At 39.8% G+C, this 24,044-nt stretch overlaps 1 protein-coding gene across 2 annotated transcripts in view; it reads left to right on the top strand.

The window, feature by feature from the left end:
- Positions 1 to 24,044, top strand: part of SRGAP3 (SLIT-ROBO Rho GTPase activating protein 3) — a 266,985-nt gene that overhangs the window by 114,891 nt on the left and 128,050 nt on the right. For both annotated transcript variants that reach the window (XM_070738287.1, XM_070738288.1), the window contains exon 2: positions 21,547 to 21,742. In XM_070738287.1, the coding sequence (XP_070594388.1) occupies positions 21,547 to 21,742 (196 nt within the window). The remainder of the gene's footprint in view (positions 1 to 21,546; positions 21,743 to 24,044) is intronic.

Raw genomic sequence — 24,044 nt, 5'->3', positions numbered from 1 at the left:
ATTAGGTAAGATTTTAGATTTAGGGTGGCATATAAGTCCAATTAATCAAACAAAAAAAAACAAAAAAAACCCCAACTGTTGCTCCAAGTGATACCTAGGGTGGTTAATTGCTGTCAAAAGTAGTGTATAGAGCCTTTGAAATAAACTTGCTCTCTATAAATAATAAATGTTGTTTGGTGAAGACTGTTTCTGTCACCTCCAATTTAATGTCTATGATTAGAACAGATGATTTCCTAAATTAGACAGTAACAATATGTGTGTGTGCGCACAGGGGAAGGGCGAGATTCTCTGTGGTTTTGATTTCTAAATTGCAAATAAGAATTCCATATGTTTCATCAATATGTTCACGTTATGATTGGCAACTTCAAGAAGCTTAGACTTCAACTCCCAGAATTCCCCAATCAGCTGGAGTTGAAGTCCAGGTAAATTTCCAAGGTTGAGAAATACTGCTCTATTGTTTTAACTTCTGAACAAGCAAGCAAGCAAGCAAGCAAGCAAACAAACAGAAAAACAAACCAACAAGCAAATTGAAGCTTACTTCAGTTTTTTAAAATTAGAGGTTAAAGGTAATTAATCATGAATCTTAGTTCTACATAAATCTCAGTGTGTTAGATACAATATATATTTATAACTATGAAGTATTTAAATTTCACACTGAACCTCAACATTTTTTATTAATTTAGATGACTTTTCCATTAGTATTTTAGGTGACTTTTTCTCTATCCCCCCATTTTTTAATTTGGTGCTTAATATGGAGCAATCCTTTGTCACATTTTCTTCCTCATGGAAGTGACTACAAAGTAAGGAAGATGTTTATTTACATGAAGGTGACACACACATAAAAATAACAACTTCTATATGAAACTGTGCAAATCTGATTTGGTGAAAAAATGGCTATTGTTTCTCTAGGAGCTAACATCATTTTTGGAGTGCTGAAGAATTGTAAATCAACTAACTGCACCAGCAGAAGCTGATGTTGGTTGAAAGTGTAGCTGGAGATAAATCTTTTCCTAATGTGGTATCCTGCAATCCCTAGATATTTGGAACTACAACTTTTTCTCAGAACTACTTTGCATTGCCAGGAAAGAGAGAAACTGTACTATAAAATATTTAAAGGGACTTAGATTTCCAAAAACGTGTCTCAAAATTATGAAGTGTAAATTATTCTCAGTAAAGTTGGCATTGAAAATTACAGTATGTGGACTTCCATAATTTTTCACAATTGTTTTATTGGTTACATTTAAATACCAATTTTCCTCCAGAGCTCATAGTAATGCACTGAATACAGGTAGACCTCGACTTATAACAGTTCGTTTAGTGACTGTTCCAAGTTTACAAGCACTGGAAAAAGTGACTTATGATAATTTTTCACAGTTACAACCATTATAGCATCCTCATGATCATGTGATCAAAATTCAGATACTTAGCAAGTGGTTCATACTTGCTGTGTCCCAAGGTCATGTGATTACTTTTTACAATCTTTTGAAAAAGTCAGTGGGGAAGTCAGTTTCACTTAACAACTGTGTTACTAACTTAACAGCTGCACTGATTCACTTAACAACTGTGATAAGAAAAGTCATAAAGTGGGGCAAAAAATCACTTAACAAATGTCTCACTTAACAACAGAAATTTTGGGCTCAATTGCCGTAAGTCGAGGAATATCTGCTCCACTTTTTAACTCTCACGACTTTGTGGAGTGAGTTAAGTTGAGAGAAGTTGGCTCAAATCACACAAAGAATTTCATGGTTCAAATGTCCATTTGAAAGAGTTGAAAATTGTTGCTTTTGTTCCTTTTAAAACAAGGTTTAAAAATATATAATGTTTAAATCAGAGGTATCTTTCCACCTCCTCCCAGAAGGCTGCCAAATACTTTTGTAGTGTACTTTTGAATCTTTTGTGTGCATCCTGGTTTGGTTTCCTCTTTTCTTCTCATTCTTCTTTGTGAATAGCTCTGTGAATTGGCTTCCTCATTGTCTCCCTGAATTTATGTCTACTCATACCTGAATTCTTTTTGGATTCCGAACTGACACCTCCTTGCTGCAGAGCCTTTCATAGTGTTAGGGGACTGAAACATTGCTTGTTGTGTCAACAGTAAAATTGTGTGCTCTTTACATCGTGGGGCTTCCTCAACACTCCGTGACTTGCATTGGCTGCCGATCAGTTTCCGGTCACAATTCAAAGTGTTGGTCATGACCTTTAAAGCCCTACATGGCTTTGGACCAGATTACCTCCGGAACCGCCGGCTACCGCACAAATCCCAGCGACCGATAAGGTCCCACAGAGTTGGCCTTCTCCGGGTCCTGTCGACTAAACAATGCCATTTGGCAGGCCCCAGGGGAAGAGCCTTCTCTGTGGCGGCCCTGGCCCTCTGGAACCAAATCCCCCCGGAGATTAGAATTGCCCCCACCCTCCCTGTCTTTCGTAAACTACTCAAGACTCATTTATACCGCCAGGCATGGGGGAGTTGAGATATTCCTTCCCCCTAGGCCATTACAAGTTATGCATGGTATGTTTGTGTGTATGTTTGGTTTTATAATAAGGGTTTTTAGTTGTTTTATTATTGGATTATCACATGCTGTTTTTATCATTGTTGTTAGCCGCCCCGAGTCTACGGAGAGGGGCGGCATACAAATCCAATAAATAATAATAATAATAATAATAATAATAATAATAATTATTATTATTATTATTATTATTATTATTATTATTATTATTATCATCATCTGTTTTTGTCTGCAATTGCTTGGTGAACCTTTTTGGGTTCACGTGCCAAAAGGGGTGGTGGTGGTTGCAGGCAAAGGCGGTGCATGTACATGCCCACATCTATAACACCATGCTGCCCCCGCACATGCACACGTTACCCCCCTCATGGTATGGGATGGCATGCCCATTTTTCATTCTCCCCAGGCTTCAGAACCTTTCTAGGAATCTGGGGAGGCTGAAAACAGCCTTCCCCACCCATCCACCCCAGGGGCCCTCTGGAGGCAGAAAATGGTCCATTTGCCAAGTTCTGGTAGAACCAGAAGGTCCAATTTTGTTTTGCTCTCCCAAAGATCTAGAGCCATTCTAGGAGCCTGAGGCCATCTCCCTCCCCCCGGAGGCCCTCTGGAGTCTGAAAATGTTCTGTTTGCCAACATCTGGTTCAACTAGAAATGCCATTTTTTGCTCTCCCCAGGCTTCCGAGCTTTTCTAGGAGCTTTGGGAGGCCTTCCCCACTTCCTCTGGAGTCGGGAAACAGGCTGTTTTCCGACTCCCAGTGGGCCAAGAAAGCCCAAACATTAGCTGGCAGCGCACACATGCACCCTGGATCTGAGCTTGCATGCCTACTGGTATGGCTCTATATGCCATAACGTCGCCATCATGGGCCTAGATACTTGTAAGCCAGTTTGGGGGGGGGGGAGGGAAGGAAATAAGCTGCTACTCCAGCCAGAAGTAGTGTTTTTTCTTTGGAAGAAAGAGTTCTCTGCATTGTTGTTGTTTTGTCTGTGGAGATTCTCAGTCATCCAGGTCACAGTTGTCCCAAAGGTGCTTTTTTCAAGAGGCAGCTTTACTTCCTGATTGTCCTTTGAAGACATTTCGCTTCTCATCCAATAAGCTTCTTCAGCTCTGGCTGGATAGTGGGGAATGGAAAGATTTATACTTCTTGCAGACAGCTGGTCATTTGCATTCTTTCTGGCCATCAAGGTCACATGATGTTTATCTGTGTCATCAGGGTCACCTGAGTGGTTCAAATTGGTGTGGAACCTTCTTGGAACTGTTGAAAGGACTGCGTTGTAGGTTTCTTCTTTTTTAAAAAAAGATGAGAATGTAGTAATTGGTGTGCTGGATCATACCAGAAGTCTGTTTATTTCACAGCCCATTTTGGCCATCAAATGCTTCTCAGGAAGCCGCTTGCTTGCTCGCTTGCTCATTCATTCATTCATTCATTCATTCATTCATTCATTCATTCATTCATTCATTATATTTTTATCCCACTTATAACTTTATAAGTAACTCAGGGCAATAAACAAACATAATGTTCCTTTCTTCTATTTTCCGCACAACAACACCCTTGTGAGATGAGTTGGGCTGAAAGAGAGTGACTGGCTTAAGTCACCCAGTTGGCTTCCATGCCTAAGGCTGGGCTAGTATTGCTATTTGCCACTAACTTCTTCTGGTTATGAAGATTACATTGACATCTATTAACTAGTAGTCAATGATAGTGTTATCTTCCCTCTAAGTTCTTTCCTCTAATCCTCTGCAGCTAATCATATCCATTGATCTATCATTCCTTGCAGCTTGATAAGATTATGACTCACATACAGTGGGCTTTTCCTAAGTTAACTTCTGGCCCCTCATTTGGAAGAAAACAGATTCCTTTGTTTTAACGATTGTCTGTATAATGTATTTGGAAATGAACCTATAAGCCTGGCTCAGCAGAAATTCTTTGATTGTTTCCAGAGAAGCTTGGATGGAAACTGCCAATTCTGCCTCCCTTCACTGTCTTTTAATGGATATATTCTTCAAAATGCTGATCTTTCCTCACTTGCAATTTAGAAATCGCTGCTAAAAAAAGGAACTTGAATTACTGAGCACTTGAAGAAAAAATATATTGTTGTTTTTATATCCCTTGGATGACCTACTCTGCAACCCGTTCTTGTTTTAACTTTTCATTGGCCTAGTTTTATATAAACTGGTTGATGCATCACTGCATTGATGATGGCTATTAAACCCTGGATATTTTCAAGTGGAAATCTCTTGGAAATCATGTCATTTCAAACGCCCAAATACATTAGGGAGCTTTGGAGATAAAAGCTGAATTGCAAAGTTAGAGGAAAAGAGCTGTTAGCAAACCTCTTTTTTTTTACTCTGTTGGTTAAAGCCAGATCTTTCAAAAGAGCTGCTATGTATGGGGATACTGTAGGCATGCTTGGAATTGGATATTATTTTTCAAAGCTTTTTCAACAAATTGGATCCCACTGGATTTTTGGAGAGGAAATATGGTAACTTCCCCTATCATTTTTCATTTGGCTGCTGGCAGAAACACAAGGCGTGATTGTCAGATGAATCACAGTTTGCCAAACACACATATATATGTGGAAGTTTGCAAGTTAAGAAAAAGGGAGTGGGGTTTATATTAAATGGTTGCCATGTGTAATGCTGCTGTTTAGGTATGTACTTTCCCTCATGGCCTATTGGCATTTCATGATCACTGCATTCAGCTGTGTTTGGTTTCATGCATTCAGCTACTTTTGATTCATCTCCTTAAAGGTTTTCCTCCATCATTAAAAAAAAAAATCTGCAAATTTAGGTTTCTCCTTTCCTGCCCTCCCCCAATCCTGCATATGTTGTTTTCATCCTCAATGGCATTTGGGCTGAGTGAAACCCTACTGTTACTTGCAATTTAAAGTAGTCCCAGAATGCCCCACGAACTCCAACTTTTCCATTTGATTGTAAGATGCTGTCTTCAACTAGATCTCCCTCAAGATTTTACCTTCAATTCTCTTACCTTTTGTTCTGCCGGGCTCTCTGATAGGAGCCTCCTGAAAATTCAAACAAATTTCAGACACATACACATTTGAAAATTCAAAACAATGTTCTTTATCACAAAAGTCAAAATAAACTAAGCACTCTTTTTGTATTGCAAAGAGCACTCTTCCCAAAACAACCAGGTAGCCTGTACAATTTCCCTTAAGCAGTCATTAAGTACTTAGCCAGCAGCTGTGGAAAAACTTCATACCCCTTCTTCTTCTAACGAAGGGAGACACACACACACACACACACACGTTGCTCTGCTTTGGTTTCAAAGGCGTGAAAAAGCAACAAAGTCCAGCACACAAGATTCCTGATGAAACTGCAACAGATATTCTTCCAAAATGGCCAAACCCACATGCTGCTATTTATAGCTGCAGCCCTAATTACTGGAGCCCCACCCAAACACAGGTGGCCTCCCTTATTTCCTGTAATATGTTCTTACTTGGTCTCTTCTACGCATAATTCTGTGCTTGCGTGGGTCCAACATGTCATCATCTGAAGCAATAGAAGATAAGAAAGATTGACTACCTTGGCTGTGTGCCAAGCCCTCCTCTGCCGAGTCAGTCCCACCTTCTTCTTCGTCCGAGGAAACTAAACTCTGACCTGATTCTGTCGGCAATAACACAGGGCTGTGACATGTTGAAGTTTCCCCTGCATCCACCTCCCCATTCCCTGGGGCAGGAGCTGGGCCAGAGCCAACCACAACACCTTCAATTGGAGTTTTAGATTAAAATAGCAATAGCGCTTAGTCTTATATACTGCTTCACGGTGCTTTACAATTTTCTCTAAGCGGTTTACACCATCAGCATATTAACACCCTCCCCCCTCAATCTGGGTCCTCATTTTACTGATCTCAGGAAGTTGGAAGGCTGAGTCAGTCTTGAGCTTGGTGAGATTCCAACTGCAGGCAGCAGAAATAGCCTGCAGTACTGCATTCTAACCATTGCGCCACCACGGGTAAAACTAGTTTTTACCATTTCAAATTCCCACAACAGCTACTCATTGTGTATTTATATCTATGGAGTTTTGTAGGTTCTTGTGGGAAGCTTAGTCAGGTAGTCAGCCTACTTCTGGATGTTGTACTTTGTCAGCCATTTGAGACAGACCAGATCCAGGATCAAATTAAAATAAAATAAAATATTTTGGAACTGTTATGTGACCAGCTGGATAACAGAATCTCAAAAGCTTGAGTATGTTTCCCTTTCTTCCTTCTTTTGTTCAAGACAGATAAGTTGGAGCTTGTCTGAGTTTCTTTCTAATTTTTTTTTTCTGTTCTGGATTTATACCATGTTTTACTAACTACAGTGTTCCCTCGATTATTGCGGGTTCGAATTTCGCGAAAAGTCTATACCATGGTTTTTCAAAAATATTAATTAAAAAATACTTCGCTGTTTTTTCCCCCATACCACAGTTTTTCCTGCCCGATGACGTCATATGTCATCGCTAAACTTTTGTCCGCCTTTAATAAATATTTTTTAATAAACTTTAATAAATAAACATGGTGAGTAATAATCTAAATGGTTGCTAAGGGAATGTAATTTAGGGGTTTAAAGTGTTACTGTCCATAGCCAAAAATAGTGTATTTACTTCCGCATCTCTACTTCGCGGAAATTCAACTTTCGCAGGTGGTCTCGGAACGCATCCCCTGCGAAAGTCGAGGGAACACTGTATAACCATGTAGTTTCTCCAAGGGCACCTCTTTAGTTTTATCAGTTTACAACAGGTGTAGTCATTAGCTAGAATCCTTTGCTGCCGCCACTTTTCTCTTGAGATCTAGAATGTTTAGCTATGCCCTGTCATTTTCCTCAAGCCGTCCCTCTTTCTCTAGTGGCTCACAACACTCAAGTGCAGTTCTCCACTATTGTGTGCCAGAAAAGTGATAGCTTTACAAAGTCATGAGGTCCAGAATTTAGGAGCCCCAAAAGAACAATGGACATATTTTCCAAATGTCAAATATTCCTTGTCAGTACAGTGACTCTCCTTAATACAAGGTAATCAGTTCAGGTCTTTGGGCTGCTCCTAAATTACCACAGCAAAGTGAGGCAAAGGAAAACAAACACAAGATGGAGGCAAATCTGTTCCAAAGTGGAATTACAGTAAGGACTGGTGCTGTGGTAGTCATAGCAGTCCCACATTTTCTTTTTATACCATCTTAATTGATGTATGTTTCCCATCAGCACAAGAGAAGACAAAGGTTTTGAGGAAAAGGAGGGAAAAGAGTGGGGTGTCTTGGCACACTCAACAATACAGATCTTCATATAGTTGAGGGGACCCTATATGACCAGTGCCCATTTTCATACTGGAGTTTTGACCTGGCAAGTGAACATCTGGTTTTGAATCTATTCAGCAGCATCTACACTAACATTAAGATACTATAATGAGATTTTCTTGTAGTCTTTTCCGTACGTAGTCATAGTTTGCATATACAAAACCAGTACAGTGATCCCTGTGATCCCTCTATTATCGCGAGGGTTCCGTTCCAAGACCCCTCGCGATAATCGATTTTTCGGGATGTAGGGTTGCGGAAGTAAAAACACCATCTGCGCATGCGCGCCCTTTTTTTCTATGGCCGCGCATGCGTAGATGGTGGAGTTTGCGTTCCCCGCCACCCACGCAAAGGGGAAACCCCGATTCGGCTCCTCGCTGCTGCTGCGCTACCGAGCAGATCAGCTGCTGGGCGGCCGAAGGAACCTTCCCTGGGTCTTCCCGGCCGCCCACGCAAAGGGGAAACCCCGGCTCCTCGCTGATGCCCGCCGCCCGCCGCCTGCCAGCAAGAGGGGGAGAGATAGAGAAAGAGAGAGAAGGAAAGAAAGAGATGAGAGAGGAAGAGAGTGTGAGAGAGGAAGAAGCAAGATAGAGAAAGAGAGAGAGAAAGAAAGATGAGAAAGGAAGGAAGAGAGTGACGTCATCGGGTGGAAAAATCACGATATAGCGTTTCGCAAAGATCGAGATCGCGAAACTCGAGGGCTCACTGTAAATCATTACAAAGTAAGGCAAAGAAAAAAATGCATTCTTCCAATACTCCTGGGGAGGATGGATGAAGAGATGGATGTTCAAGAGGTGCCTTCTGAATTTCAAGGAAAGTGGGGGGACTGAGGAAGTATCAGCTTCCTTAAATCAGACCAAGAAAAGAACTTCATAGAAATGTTAAAGCAACTTTTGTTGAGATTGGACATAAAAACTTGCATGTCTGTGTTATACAGGTTATACGCTATTCAACCTAATGACCGCAATTTCGGCCAAGATGTATGTTGTTAAGTGAGAAATTTCTGAAGTGAATTTTGCCCCATTTGATGACTTTTCTGGCCACATTTATTAAGTGAATCACTGCCGTTGTTAAATTAGTAACATGGTTGTTAAGCGAATCTGGTTTCCTCATTGACTTTGCTTGTCAGGAGGTCGCAAAAAGACATAATGTGATCTTGGGACATTGCAACCATCATACAATAAATGGGAGTCAGTTGTTCCAGCATTCAAATGTAAATCACGTAGCCATGGGGATGCTGTAACAATGCTGTAGAGCCTCGGTGGCGCAGTGGTTAGAGTGCAGTACCGCAAGCTACTTCTGCTGATCACTGGCTACCAGCAGTTTGGCAGATCAAATCTCAGTAGGCTCCGTGCCCCCGCGCCCCCAAGGCCCCTTAGAGGTGAAAAATGGTCCATTTTCCGACTTCCGGTGGACCCAGTAGACTTTCCTGGAGCCTGGGGAGGGCAAAAACGGCCCATCCAGAGGTTTTTTGGAAGACAAAAACGGAGTGCCCAGAGGCTTTTTGGAAGACAAAAATGCCCTCCCAGAACCTCCATGTGAGCTGAAAATCAGCGGGCTGGCATGCACATTGGAGCTAAGCTAGGGCAATGCCTCATGTGCCATCAGATATGGCTCCACATGCCACCTGTGGCATTTGTGCCGTAGGTTTGCCATCACTGTCATAGGTTGTCGGTTGGTTTCTTGGTGCACTTTAAGATTCTAATGTTAATCTCTAAAGCTCTTTATCATTTGCCACCAGGATTGCCAACTTCAACCAGTCATGACCTGACCAATTAGATCAAAGAGGGAAACGTTTACTAATCCCACATTATGGGAGGTGCAGAGGGGATGAAATGAGAAGTCACTGCTGTTCTGTGACAGCATCAACACTATGGAATGGTTTCCGGATAGAGATCAGATTCGCCCGCTCTGTATTCATGTTTCAGAAGCTTTTAAAGATAGAATTGCTCCAAAGAGCGTTTTACTGACTTTATCATGCTATTTTTATTTTCTGTTTTCATTGTGGTTGATGTTTAACTAATAGTGCACTACTTCTTGTTATGGGGCTGTACAGTAGATGTTTCCCTTGTTTTTACAAACTATATAATCTGCTGAAAATCTCTGGATTGTAGCAAAGTAAAAATAAAGTAAATAAGCAAATTAACATAAATAAACCTCACTGAGTTTATAGGATTGTATTGATTATGTATAATGAAATGATTGAATTAGTGAAACTAATAGAATAAAAACATTTATCCTTGAATTATAAAATCAGTTTTATGAGATTTGGCTAAATCATTTTTATCTGTTCCTTTTAATTTATAATTGGCACACACCTGGAGGATATTCACTGATCTGCAGTATTGTAGAGCAAAGGGAAGAATGTTAGTATGTTAGATTTCTAACAACAAATGCATTAATGAGCCATGGTGGCACAGTGGTTAGAGTGCAGTAGTGCAAGCTACTTCTGCTGCCTGCCAGCTGTCTGCAATTTGGAAGTTCAAATCTCACCAGGCTCAAGGTTGACTCAGCCTTCCATCCTCCTGAGGTGGGTTAAATGGGGACCCAGATTGCTGGAGGAAATATGCTGACTCTAAACTGCTTAGAGAGGGCTGTGAAGCACTGTAAAGCTGTATATAAGTCCAAGTGTTATTGTTATTGCTAATTGTAGAACTTTTATTAGTAATTAAAAAAAAAATAGAACATGTCATTTGAGACGCAGGCTACTAATTTTGTATATTAACTATAATACATTTGCATGTATATTTTTATGATTTCTGTGATGTATACCTTTTCCAAGAACAGCCTATGATCCTAACCCATTAAAACTTTCAAATGGATTCCCCAAGCGAATTTGTAGCTCAGTGATGCAATGTGTATCTTTGAAGTATTAGCCACCCTTTTACTTGAGGTGGTCTAACAAATAGCAATAGCAATAGCACTTAGACTTATATACCACTTCATAGTGCTTTGCAGTCCTCTCTAAGTGGTTTACAGAGTCAACATCTTGCCCCCAACAATATAGGTTCTCATTTTACTGACCTTGGAATGATGGAAGGCTAAGTCAACCTTGAAGCAGTCAGGATCAAACTGCTGGCGTTTGGCAGAATTAGCCTGCAATACTGCATTCGAACCACTGTGCCACCTAGGTTCATGACCAGCACTTTGAATCACACCTGGAAACCTACTGGGAGCCAGTACATCTTGCTGAGTAGTAGCATTATATGGGCATAAACAGAAATGCAAAAAGTCCCTGCAGGACTGAATTTTGGACCAGCTGTGGCTTCCTAGTGCTTTTGAGGGACAGCTTCCTATAGATGATTGCAATCCAAATGGGAGGTGATTCAGATATATTTCTAGTGCAAGTTGCCACTATTGAATATCCTTGTCTAGTTCCTACCTAATTTCAGAAGATCTGAAGTTTCGGGCAGATTGGTGTGTCGTGTATAAGGCCAAAGATGAAGAAAGATCTGTAAACTCTGAAATGTTCGCCTGACATTTATTACACTATAACTCTAAATCAGGGATGTCAAACTCATGGTGTCGTCACATGATATATCAGTGCATCCTCCCCTTTACTAAATTGGGCGTGGCCAGTGCGTGATGTGGGCCGGGAGCTTGACAGCCCTTCTCTAGATGTATTAACTTCATATGCTACACCTATTATGATGTTGAAAGGTACTTCTAAGAATTTCTAGCTCAGGCAGGAAATCAAGGTCCATATTTGGAGGACATAAACAGAGAGAGTAGGTCAGTGATGGTAAACCTTTTTTTGCCTTGGTTGCCAAAAGGGTGCACATGCATGCGATAGTGTGCTCATTCATGCCCACCCATAATGCAATGCCCTCCCATCGCACATGCGCACTGCCCCCATGCATGCACACAAGCTGCGAGAGCAATCATGGGCTTTCCCAAATATGACCATGTTACACCAACACTCCGCAGTCTGCATTGGTTGCCGATCAGTTTCCGGTCACAATTCAAAGTGTTGGTTATGACCTATAAAGCCCTTCATGGCACCGGGCCAGATTATCTTAGGGACCGCCTTCTGCTGCATGAATCCCCGGGTCCCGTCAACTAAACAATGTTGTTTGGCGGGACCCAGGGGAAGAGCCTTCTCTGTGGTGGCCCCGGCCCTCTGGAACCATCCCCCCCCAGAGATTAGAATTGCTCCCACCCTCCTTGCCTTTCATAAGCTGCTTAAAAGCCACGTCTGCCGACAGGCATGGGGGAACTGAGATACTCTTTCCCCCTAGGCCTCTACAATTTTATGCATAGTATGTCTGTATGCATGTTTGGTTTTATAATAAGGGTTTTTAACTGTTTTAGTATTGGATTATTACTATATGCTGTTTTATTGCTGTTGTTAGCTGCCCCGAGTCTGTGGAGAGGGGCGGCATACAAATCCAATAAATAAATAATAACCCCCCTGCTCTGCCTCCTTGTACATGTCTGCAGGCCTCACTCAAGCTTCTGGTAAGTCCATTGGCCCATTTTTCTCTGTCCCAGGCTTCAGGAGGCTTTCCTGAAGGCTGGGGAGAGTGAAAATGGCTGAAAATAAGGCCGAAAATCAGCGGGCCAGTGTACGCATGCATGATGGAGCTGACATAGGTCAACACCACACGTGTCTTCAGATATGCCTCCACGTGTATCTGTGCCACACATGCTATAAGTTTGCCATCACTGGAGTAGGTTGATATAAGAAAAAGAGAAACCCAAAAGTTTGGTGTAAGCAAAAGACAGATCAACCATGAAGCAAACACAGTGATATTTTTTTCAAACTGCAGTAACCCTACTGGGCACCAACTCTATCAATATGTGAGGGGGGTTTTTTTGCTCCTGATTTATGTTTGTTCTTTTCTTACCACTTTAACCTCTTCATTTGTGTACCTAGTGGATAATTTCTCCACTAGGAGCTTTCTAAAAGCCAGAACAATCTCTTTCCTGCTCTTCATTTATAAAATAATGAATTAATGGCTGAACATTACAGATATTCAGCTTAAATACCTGAGCAGGTTTTTGCTTAATCAACATCGGGAAGGAATACGGTGCCTCTATAGTAGTTAAGAGGCCAATTATTTGTAGAAACTAAGATCATTTTCCCCTTTTGTGGCTTTGATTGCTTGGCTTCCAGGAATCAATCTCATGTTAAGAGTTTTACAGCTTCTTCACATCATGTAAGAGGATTAGAAGGGGGATTGAAAAAGGGGAAGTTCCGGGTGTGTCAAAGCAACCACAGAAAATTGTCAAAGGAAGCAATTCTTTCCTCTTGATGCACAACATGATATATCATGTAAGACGACTTGATTTCCTAAAAAGGGTGTGTAACAGTGACAGATATTATTGGATACAACTAGTTCCTGATGCACATCAGATTAGATTAGATTTAGATTAGATTTATTGGATTTATATGCTGCCCCTCTCCGCAAACTCGGGGCGGCTCACAACAATAGTAAAAACAGTACATAGTAACAAATCCAATGCCCACCAATCTAATTACAATTTAAGTTAGGAAAATTCATAAAACAGTCCCAATATATTGAGTCTGTCATCTGCACCTCTATAACTGTCTGGTTTGGTGCTGCAACCCAACAGGACCGACACAGACTTCAGAGGATAATCAGAACTGCAGAAAAAACAATTGCTGCCAACCTGCCTTCCATTGAGGACCTGTATACTGCACGAGTCAAAAAGAGGGCAGGGAAAATATTTACTGACCCCTCACATCCTGGACACAAATTGTTTCAACTCCTACCCTCAAAACGTCGCTACAGAGCACTGCACACCAAGACAACTAGACACGAGAACAGTTTTTTTCTGAACGCCATCACTCTACTAAACAAATAATTCCTTCAACACTGTCAGACTTTCTACTAAATCTGCACTTCTATTCTACTAGTTTTTCTCATCATTCCTATCACCCATTTCCTCCCATGATGACTGTATGACTGTAACTTGTTGCGTATATCCTAAGATTTTTATTAATATTGCTTCTTCATTGCTTATTTGACCCCTATGACAATCATTAAGTGTTGTACCACATGATTCTTGACAAATGTATATTTTATTTTATGTACGTTGAGAGCATATGCACCAAGACAAATTCCTTGTGTGTCCAATCACACTTGGCCAATAAAAAATCTATTCTATTCTATATATATAAAAAACAGGCACACAGTCAATCAATCAAACGGCAAAACAACATGGGCAAGGGGGAGATGTTTTAGTTCTCCCATGCCTGACGGCAGAGGTGGGTTTTAAGGAGTTTACAAAAGGCAGGGAGTGTGGGGGCAATCCTAATCTCAGGGGGGAGCTGGTTCCAGAGGGTCGGAGCCCCCACAGAGAAGGCTCTTCCCCTGGGTCCCGCCAGACGACATTGTTTGGTCGACGGGACCCGAAGAAGGCCCACTCTGTGGGACCTAACCGGTCGCTGGGATTCGTGCAGCAGGAGGCGGTCCCTGTGAAAGAACATTATCTCACTATGACCTATGATAAAACTGCCATGGTTGCATATTAATACATTGTATCCTGAAATGTTTGGTTCTAAATGTACAGGAGGGAATAGAACAGAAAAGAGATGAGAGAAAGTCAGAAAAGAGGTATTCCCAGTTTACCTAAGCTTGAAGGAGCATGGTGGTTCATGTGGTTAGGTCCCAAGATGTGTTTGTGACTCTTCTGTGTGGCAGCCTGAGCTCCTGTCATTTGCTCCAGCTCCTTGACGGAGACATTAATGTGCCATCCCTGAATGTTCCCTGGGTGACAGTGATGCCATTGGCTAATCCTTTCAACCTGAAAGTGCTCTAAAATGTGCCTCTAGCAGGAATGGGAACCTAAGTTTGAGATTCAATCTGCTGACTATTTCAGGTTAACTTTTGAACTTGAGTCGAAGTATGGAGATATAAAGGTTTAGTTGCAGTTAACACAAGTTGCAAACCGTTAGCACATTTCTATGGGGTGCTGCTAGACCCAGCACAGTTTATTTTATTTATTTATTTATTTATTAGATTTGTATGCCGCCCCTCTCCGTAGACTCAGGGCGGCTCACAACAATAACAAGAACAATGTAAGAACAAATCTAATAATTTAAAAAACAATAAAAACCCCATTATTAAAAGCAAACACACACACAAACTTTCCATGTATAAACTGTATAGGCCCAGGGGAGATGTGTCAGTTCCCCCATGCCTGACGGCACAGATGGGTCTTAAGAACTTTACGAAAGGCAAGGAAGGTGGGGGCAGTTCTAATCTCCGGGGGGGAGCTGGTTCCAGAGGGTCGGGGCCACCACAGAGAAAGCTCTTCTCCTGGGTCCCGCCAAACAACATTGTTTAGTCGACGGGACCCGGAGAAGGCCAACTCTGTGGGACCTAACCGGTTGCTGGGATTCGTGCGGCAGAAGGCGGTCCCGGAGGTATTCTGGTCCGATGCCATGAAGGGCTTTATAGGTCATAACCAACACTTTGAATTGTGCCCGGAAACTGATTGGCAACCAATGCAGACTGTGGAGTGTTGGTGTGACATGGTCATATTTAGGGAAGCCCATGATTGCTCTCGCAGCTGCATTCTGCACGATCTGAAGTTTCCGAACACTTTTCAAAGGTAGCCCCATGTAGAGAGCATTACAGTAGTCGAACCTCGAGTTGTGCAACATGCATGGTGATTTGAGGAAGCAAAACTGAAGCAGGGGTCTTGAAACTTTCAGCACACTTTCTGTTAAGTGTGTTCTTCCCCTCCAGCACCCTGATCTAAGTGGAAACATAGAAACATAGAAAATTGCTTTCCATACAATGCCTGCAAATTGCATAATTTATCTCTTCCACATCTGCTATCCATGAATGCAATAAAGGCAGAGATGAAAAGCCACTCAGTAGCCATTTTACAGAGGCGGAGGGTTCTTCTACATAGCAGCATTAAAGAGCTTTTATTTAGAGTGGTAGCTAGCACTAAGAGATGTTGGCTGACCACACTCTGCTGGGAAGCAGTATAAAGTCTCTCTCTGTAAATGTTCTTTATTTAAAGATTTTTTCCCCTTTAATTTTTAAAAAAATTTAAGATTATAATTTAATTTCTAAATTATACAGTATCTGGAAACAGAATGCAGTTGTGCAGGCAGCTGTGTGAACTCCTAGAGTCGTGCATCCTATACTTCTGCTCCATGAATTACATTTGTTGCCTGTTTGCTACCAGGTTCAATTGAAAGTGCTGGTTTTAATCTTTAAAGCCTTTCATGGCTTTAAAGATTAAAACCAACTAATCTTGCAAGAGTAGGCATCTTTGGCCAAGAAACTTCATTTGATGGGTCCCAAGAGATATACTTTCTTTGTGCATCTTATGGAACATTCTCCCCTGTAAAATTAGACTGGCTCCATCCCTTTTGGTATTCTGAAAAGCTGTCAGGTCTTGGCTATATTGTCAGGCCTGGGGTTCCCAGATGTCAAAAACCAGCTCAGATGGCTCCATTGTTGAGGTGACCATTTTTATCCTCCTTCTCCTAGAGTTTACATTTTCACTTTTATGGTATTTATTAATAAGGTTCCATATATTGTAATCTTTTTGTTTTAATTATTGTTCACGTTGCTTCTTCTTTGCCAGCCAGAGTTGGCTTTGGTGAGAAGAGCAGCTATATAAATTTGATTGCTGTATAAATAAATTATTGCAATAATAAAAACTAATACAAACTTTAGAAATAATCCTAGACTCATAGGACCAGAAGGGACTTTGGAGGTTTTCTACTCCAATCCCCTGCAGAAGACCTTATACCATCCCAATCTTTTCTTGAAAACCTCCAGTGATTTTTCATGCACAATTCGAGGAGGCAAACTATTCCATTGATTAATTGTTCTTGCTGTCAGAAAGTTTCTCCCTAATTCCAGTTGGATCTTTCTTTAATGAGCTTTCTCCCTTTGTTTCTTGTTTTATCCTCAGTAACTTCTGGAGGAAAGAAAGAAAGAAAGAAAAATAGATAAATAAAAAGTACTAAGGAAAGACTTAATGAACTCAATCTGTATAGTCTGGAGGACAGAAGGAAAAGGGGGGACATGATCGAAACGTTTAAATATATTAAAGGGTTAAATAAGGTCCAGGAGGGAAGTGTTTTTAATAGGAAAGTGAACACAAGAACAAGGGGACACAATCTGAAGTTAGTTGGGGGAAAGATCAAAAGCAACATGAGAAAATATTATTTTACTGAAAGAGTAGTAGATCCTTGGAACAAACTTCCAGCAGATGTGGTAGATAAATCCACAGTAACTGAATTTAAACATGCCTGGGATAAACATATATCCATCCTAAGATAAAATACAGAAAATAGTATAAGGGCAGACTAGATGGACCATGAGGTCTTTTTCTGCCGTCAGACTTCTATGTTTCTATGTTACTAAGGAAAACATGTAAAGCATACAAAGAATTGAAAGAATAGTACAACTATATTAAAGAAAAATTATAAACCATTTTAGTAACTTTTCACCTCCTCTTACTTAACAACCAATTATTCTTGAAAATATGTACAATCACTTATATGTTAACATATCCATAAAGTATTGTAATTTTAGTCCTAGTGTCAGCAAAAGTCCATTAAGGATTGTCAGAAATGGCAAATATCTATTTTAATCTTAATCCAATAAATCAACTTTATATTCCTTCCTTTTACTTCTGAATCTTTTGTCGATTCAAGTAATGTCCTAGAACCATGATGGCAAACTTATGGCACATGTGCCAGAGGTGGCACGAAAAACTCTCTCTGTGGGCATGCACGCTGTCGCCAGCTGCTCTTCTGGGCTCCACAGCACATGCTCCAGTTTCGGCACAGGTTAAAAAAGTTAACTATCGCTGTACTAGAACTTGATTGATTTCATTTCCTTTTTTTATCTCTTCTTACAAGATTTATCCAAACTTTACTAATCTCTTGTGAAAATTTAATGTAAACAATTATTCAGACCCCTCTCTTGGTTTATTGTTTGTAATTCCTTTTGATTTTTAAAGCGTTCAACCAATTTCTTTTGTATATCTAATAAAATAACTTTTTTAATGTCATTCTTGTAGCCTGTCATCTACTTTCAGTCATAGCTCCTCTGTTTTTTTGGTTAACACTTATTCCAAAATCTTCTTTGAAATGCTCTTTCTCTCTCCCTCCCCCTCTTAAAAAGTGCCCTCCTCCCTCACAGAGAGCATCTTAATTTATCTAAACTCCCAACCTGCTTATAACATTTTATAATTAAAAAACAAAAAATTCCATTAGTTTTTTTGCTATTTCAATTTTTTAGCGTACTTCAGCTTGTAATTACATTTTTCTTTTATGAAGGCAGATTCACCCAGTGTTTTCAAATTTGTTTTTATTTATTCATTTATTTATTCATTTGTCCAATACACAAATACATAGGAAGAAAAATAGACATGTAGTAATATATATAAGGGTAAAGTGAACTTAGAGGAGAGGATATATGAAAGAAAGAAAATATATATGATAAGTGAGAGAAAGGAAAGACAATTGGACAGGGGACGAAAGGCACACCAGTGCACTTATGTACGCCCCTTACTTGTTGATTCAAAGATTCTAATAACTGAAAAATAGCTAATAAGCATTCTCCAAATGTGTTTCGAAAAGAAAGTACATGAGCTCAGCATCCTTTTAGAGGTGCGAAATGGTTTATCAAAATGGCTGTTCCCGCATCTCCAGTGCTCAAAAGCTGCTGGAGACCAGAGTTTCTTGCAAGGAGTAACTTGTGGGTGATGTCCTCTCCTTACCAAGAGAGAGATTTAAAGGACCCACTTACTCACTGGCTCTTTATTGTTGACCCTTCTTTTTTTGTGAAGCTGTTTTCATTCTGCCATTTTTCCCCCTCTGGAAGAGTGTTTTTTCCATTTTTTTATTCCTCAACATGATACTGATTGTGAATTATTTTATAGTATTATAGAAGAATATTGGAAGCCCTGTAAACACAGATGGCTTGATTGCATGGCTTTTATTAATTTTGTAACCCTCTATATCAAAAGAGATTAGGGTAGGTTGTTTTAATATGCCACACATTTGGGAGAGATTTTCCATCTCTTTATTCTGCTTTTCACGGCAATGAAAATGTTTTCCCCGTCTAATTCCACTATACATACTTCAACCCTAGCTCAATTGTTCTTTTCCTATTAGAGCAGGAAGGGGAACATTCCCTCCATTATTCAGTGTGAATATTTTAATCCAATTGTGTATTTATGTACTTATGTGAAGTCAGTCTGTTTAATTATGTATCCTGCTCATTCATGCTCATCTGGGCACGCATAATATAGGCGAAAGTGTGAGGTCAGCTTTTGTGCAGATATGGGGAAACATGTTTTGGTATAAGGCTATTACATTTTATGTTATCATTTGTATTTTATTACATATACCAGCAACTGGCTATAATGAAAAGCATTGATTTGAACATAGCCATTTTATGTGTGAGTGGAGAATAAATTTTTAAAATTGTTGAAATGAAGCTGGGAAAATCCTACAGAGCAGACAGAAATGACAGAAGCGAAAAACACGAGCAAGGCTGAAGCCAGGGATGAGATATGGTTAGGGCAAGACGATCAACAAGGCCAGGCAAAGAATATCAAGAAAGCTGGGAAAGCGATAGGAGGGAATATTAACAAGGCCCCGTTTCACACATTATGAGAAATGAATGTCAAAACAGTGAGAAAGGGAACATTCTCCAGAAAAAAAATAAGACGGGGTTCACAGAAATGTTGTGCAAAGCCTGTTGAAGCAGACATCAGGGTAGATAAGCGAAAGGACCAGTCAGGTGCCGCCTGAACATGTAATGAAGATTATGCGGTCAGAGAGGGGATTCCTTTGAGAAGGTTCTAGAATAGTGGCTCCCAACATGGGGCCCACATCCCCACAGGGGGGTAATTTGATTTTTAATGGGGACATTTGGAACCTTGTTTAAACCAAGTTAATGGCCTTTGGAACCAACTACCTCCCAAGGTCCGCACAACCCCACCCTACTGGGTTTCTGAGAAAGGTCATTCTTTTTCAAGTGGACCAGGTGAAATTGAAGCCTTATTTGAAAAGAAACCACAACAAAAACAATATATATGATAGAAAAAAATGTGCTATTTCTAATGAAATAAAAATAAAGATGATTGAAGGTGAGAAAACAGAGAGCGATAGAAAAAAACTTGCTCATTCTAATGAAGATGATGGAAGTTGAGGAAACAGAGCTCTCTGTTTTCTTACCTTCAATAATCTTCATTTTTATTTCTTTAGAAAGAGCACATGTTTTTCTACCATATATGTTGTTTTTGTGATGGTTTCTTTTCAAATAAGGCTGCAAAAATCAATTAGGTGGACACCTGGTTCACTTGACAAAGAATGACCCAGAAGCCTTGAAAACCTGGCTTTGCCAGCAGGTCTGAGAGCCATGTTACATAGTCACTTCCTTATCCTGTTGAGAGATGAATTGATTGGGATGTGTGGTGTATGAATGTAGTGATTAAATTATATGTTTTTTATCATTATGAAATGTTTTTAATTATTTATTATGAAACTTTTTTATTATTATGACATGTTTTAATTTACTTATATTATTTTGTAATCATTGCTGTAAGCTGCCCTGAGTCCTCAGGGAGTGGGCGGCATATAAATTCAGTTAATTAAATTCAGGATTCCTCTGCGTGTGTAGGAGTTCACTTTTTGAATAGTAAGAATTATAGTCACGGGAAGGGAGGGCATCAGGATTTTAGAGATGTTTAGGTGGGGCATGGCCAGGGGTGGGCTGCTTGCCCGGACAGGGGGGGGACAGGACACAGTGGGGTAGCGAAAATGGCACTCCACCCCAGAGCATCCAATTTGCACTGAAAGATGTTGAAAGAAAATGCATCCTGCATAAGCCACGCCCACAGTGTGGTAGTAAAAATTTTGGTAGCCTTTCATTGGTCATGGCCAAAAAAAATTGTGAACCACTGGTCTAGGGGGAGGTAAGCCAGAGACAAAAGATATCACCTCAGAGAGAAAGAGAAGACTTAGTTTGAAACCATGGGACAACTGCAGAACAAGATTATTTTCTTTGGTCTAACTGCCTGGCCTATTATGATATGAGAACAAGATGTTTGTAAATTAGTAAGGATCAGTTTATTTAGGCTTATAAGTTGTTTTGCTGTCACTTTATGTTTTGTTCCGTATAACTCAATCGATTCTTCTTTATATACTCCATAATGTTTGAGCAAAACCATCAATTTTTACAGAATGAATACTCACGTATCCATGCTCTTGTACAGAGAATGTTCAATATAGGTAGTCTTTGACTTAAAGCCATTCATTTAGCGACCGTTCAAATTACAAAGTCACCGAAAAAAAGTGACTTATTAATAACCATTTTTCACACCTATGAACATTATATCCCCATGGGCATGTAATCAAAAGTCAGGTGCTTGGCAACTGGCATGTATGTGTTTGATGGTTGCAGTGTCCCAGGCCATGTGATCACCTTTTGGGACCTTCTGGGAAGCAAAGTCTATGGGGAAGCCAGATTCACCTAACAACAGTGTTATTAACTTATCATCTGCAATGATTTACTTAATGACTGTGGCAAGAAAAGTCATAAAACTGAGTAAAACTCACTTAACAACTGTCTTGTTTAGCAGTGAAAATTTTGGGATCAATTATAAGTTGAGGGCTACCTGTATTTCTATGACTCCTATGCTGCAAACTTGATTGCTTTGCTCTGTTTTGGAATAAAATGAGCTAAGTTGAATACAGTGTTGTTGCTGTTCCTGGGTATTCATACATTCTTTTTGTTTTCTGATGCTTGCAGAAATTCGTATCCAGTTGGTGGAACAGTTCAAATGCCTAGAACAACAATCTGAATCCCGATTGCAACTTTTGCAAGATCTTCAGGAGTTTTTCCGCAGAAAGGCTGAGATTGAACTGGAATATTCCAGGAATCTGGAAAAATTAGCAGAAAGATTTTCTTCCAAGATTCGTAGCTCCAGAGAACACCATCAATTCAAGTAAGTGGGTAGTGTATTTACGGATAAATACACTACTGGCTATCCCAGAGGATCACTTAAGAATGTGCCCTTGGTTGTTATCTCAATGACATGTTTGTTTATAATACTGCTGGGGATAGAAATGGGAGGTTGAATAAAAGAAAATTACAACAGTTGATGAAGTTCCTCAGAATATTGGAATGTCTGTATAGCTGGGTAAAAGAAATAAAGATTAAGGTTCAGTCATTGGTATTGTTGTTTTGTGATGTCTTCAACAGGACAAAGTAAGGAAACATGGTTGCATTTGATGAAGGATGTGTTAGATACTTTATGGGGATAAGGTTTACACAAATTGAACTTACATAATTATTTATATTAATATAATTCCTTCATTGAAATTTCTGTGTGGAGGTTCTGGATGAGGGTTTATATTATTTATTGATATTATTTATTTATTCATTCATTCATTCATTCATTTATTTATTCATTTATTTATGTATTTAGTTAGTCAGTCAGTCAGTCAGTCAGTCAAGTATATATTGGAGGTATGTATAACTGGCATAATATCTATTGCAGATGTCCTTATTTTTCAAAGTTGTTTTGTCTTACAAAATCTAGACTAATGGTCGGTTGCTACTGGTATGCCCTAGAGCTCCATTCCGGTAGCGACCACCAGATTGCACAATTTGCACACGACTGCTCCAGTGCCATGTTCACCTGCTTTGGTAGACGATGCCATCTTTTTAAAAATTTTGGGGACTTTTTTGTTCCCTGAGCATGCACAGAAGCAAAATCTCATGAGAGGATGCTTACTCAGAAGCAAAATCTCATGAAATCTCGTGAGATTTCAACATGTTTTTGCTTCCTACGCATGCACAGAAGCAAAATAACATGAGAGGATGTGCGCACGGGTGTGCCTGCCTGCCTGAATGAGCAGGATGTGCACACAGTGCATTGGTATGCAGGTAAGTAGAACCTGCCACTAGTCTAGAGAGTAATGTCCAGGAATGTAAATAGACAGATACTTTTCCTTTTCATTAGTATTTCAGGATTCTTTTATACCCTCTGGTTTTCAGTTTCAATTTGGTGTCTGTTTTGGGAAAGTGACTGATACCTTTCTTTGATATATATTACTACATGTTTATTCTCTTTAACCTTCATTGTGTATTGGACAAAATAAATAAAATTTAAAACATAAAATATTTTTTTTTAGTTTATATTATTTTCCGATGTTATCAGGTTGATATTCCTGGAGGGGTCTGTAATATGGTAAATGATTTAGCTTTACTAGATAAATGGTCAAAGCAATGGAAACTGCAGTTTAATGTTTCCAAATGTAAAATAATGCACTTGGGGGAAAGGAATCCTCAATCTGAGTATTGCATTGGCAGTTCTGTGTTAGCAAAAACTTCAGAAGAGAAGTATATAGGGGTAGTGATTTCTGACAGTCTCAAAATGGGTGAGCAGTGTGGTCGGGCAGTAGGAAAAGCAAGTAGGATGCTTGGCTGCATAGCTAGAGGTATAACAAGCAGGAAGAGGGAGATTGTGATCCCCTTATATAGAGCGCTGGTGAGACCACATTTGGAATACTGTGTTCAGTTCTGGAGACCTCACCTACAAAAAGATATTGACAAAATTGAACGGGTCCAAAGATGGGCTACAAGAATGATGGAAGGTCTTAAGCATAAAACGTATCAGGAAAGACTTAATGAACTCAATCTGTGTAGTCTGAAGGACAGAAGGAAAAGGGGGGACATGATCGAAACATTTAAATATCTTAAAGGGTTAAATAAGGTTCAGGAGGGAAGTGTTTTTAATAGGAAAGTGAACACAATCTGAAGTTAGTTGGGGGAAAGATCAAAAGCAACATGAGAAAATATTATTTTACTGAAAGAGTAGTAGATCCTTGGAACAAACTTCCAGCAGACGTGGTTGGTAAATCCACAGTAACTGAATTTAAACATGCCTGGGATAAACATATATCCATTGTAAGATAAAATACAGGAAATAGTATAAGGGCAGACTAGATGGACCATGAGGTCTTTTTCTGCCGTCAGTCTTCTATGTTTCTATATTTCTATCTTTAAGATGATGAACTCCAAATGAACTCTACATGTCCATGTTATAATTCACACTGTGGATTTTTTTTGCAGTAGTTAAATTTTTATGTTTTCTTTCTAGCAGTCTTCCTAAAAATCAATTATTGGTTATTTGCTGGCACAACCATTTTGTACTTCAATGATACCCACTCCAAGTTTCAAATCTTCAACTATGAGATAGAATAGAATAGAATTATTTATTGGCCAAGTGTGATTGGACACAC

The sequence above is a fragment of the Erythrolamprus reginae genome, chromosome 2 (assembly GCF_031021105.1).
Source record: "Erythrolamprus reginae isolate rEryReg1 chromosome 2, rEryReg1.hap1, whole genome shotgun sequence".
Lineage (NCBI taxonomy): Eukaryota > Metazoa > Chordata > Lepidosauria > Squamata > Dipsadidae > Erythrolamprus > Erythrolamprus reginae.
The sequence above is the reverse complement of the archived record's forward strand: the minus strand, read 5'-3'. Positions and strand labels throughout refer to the sequence as shown.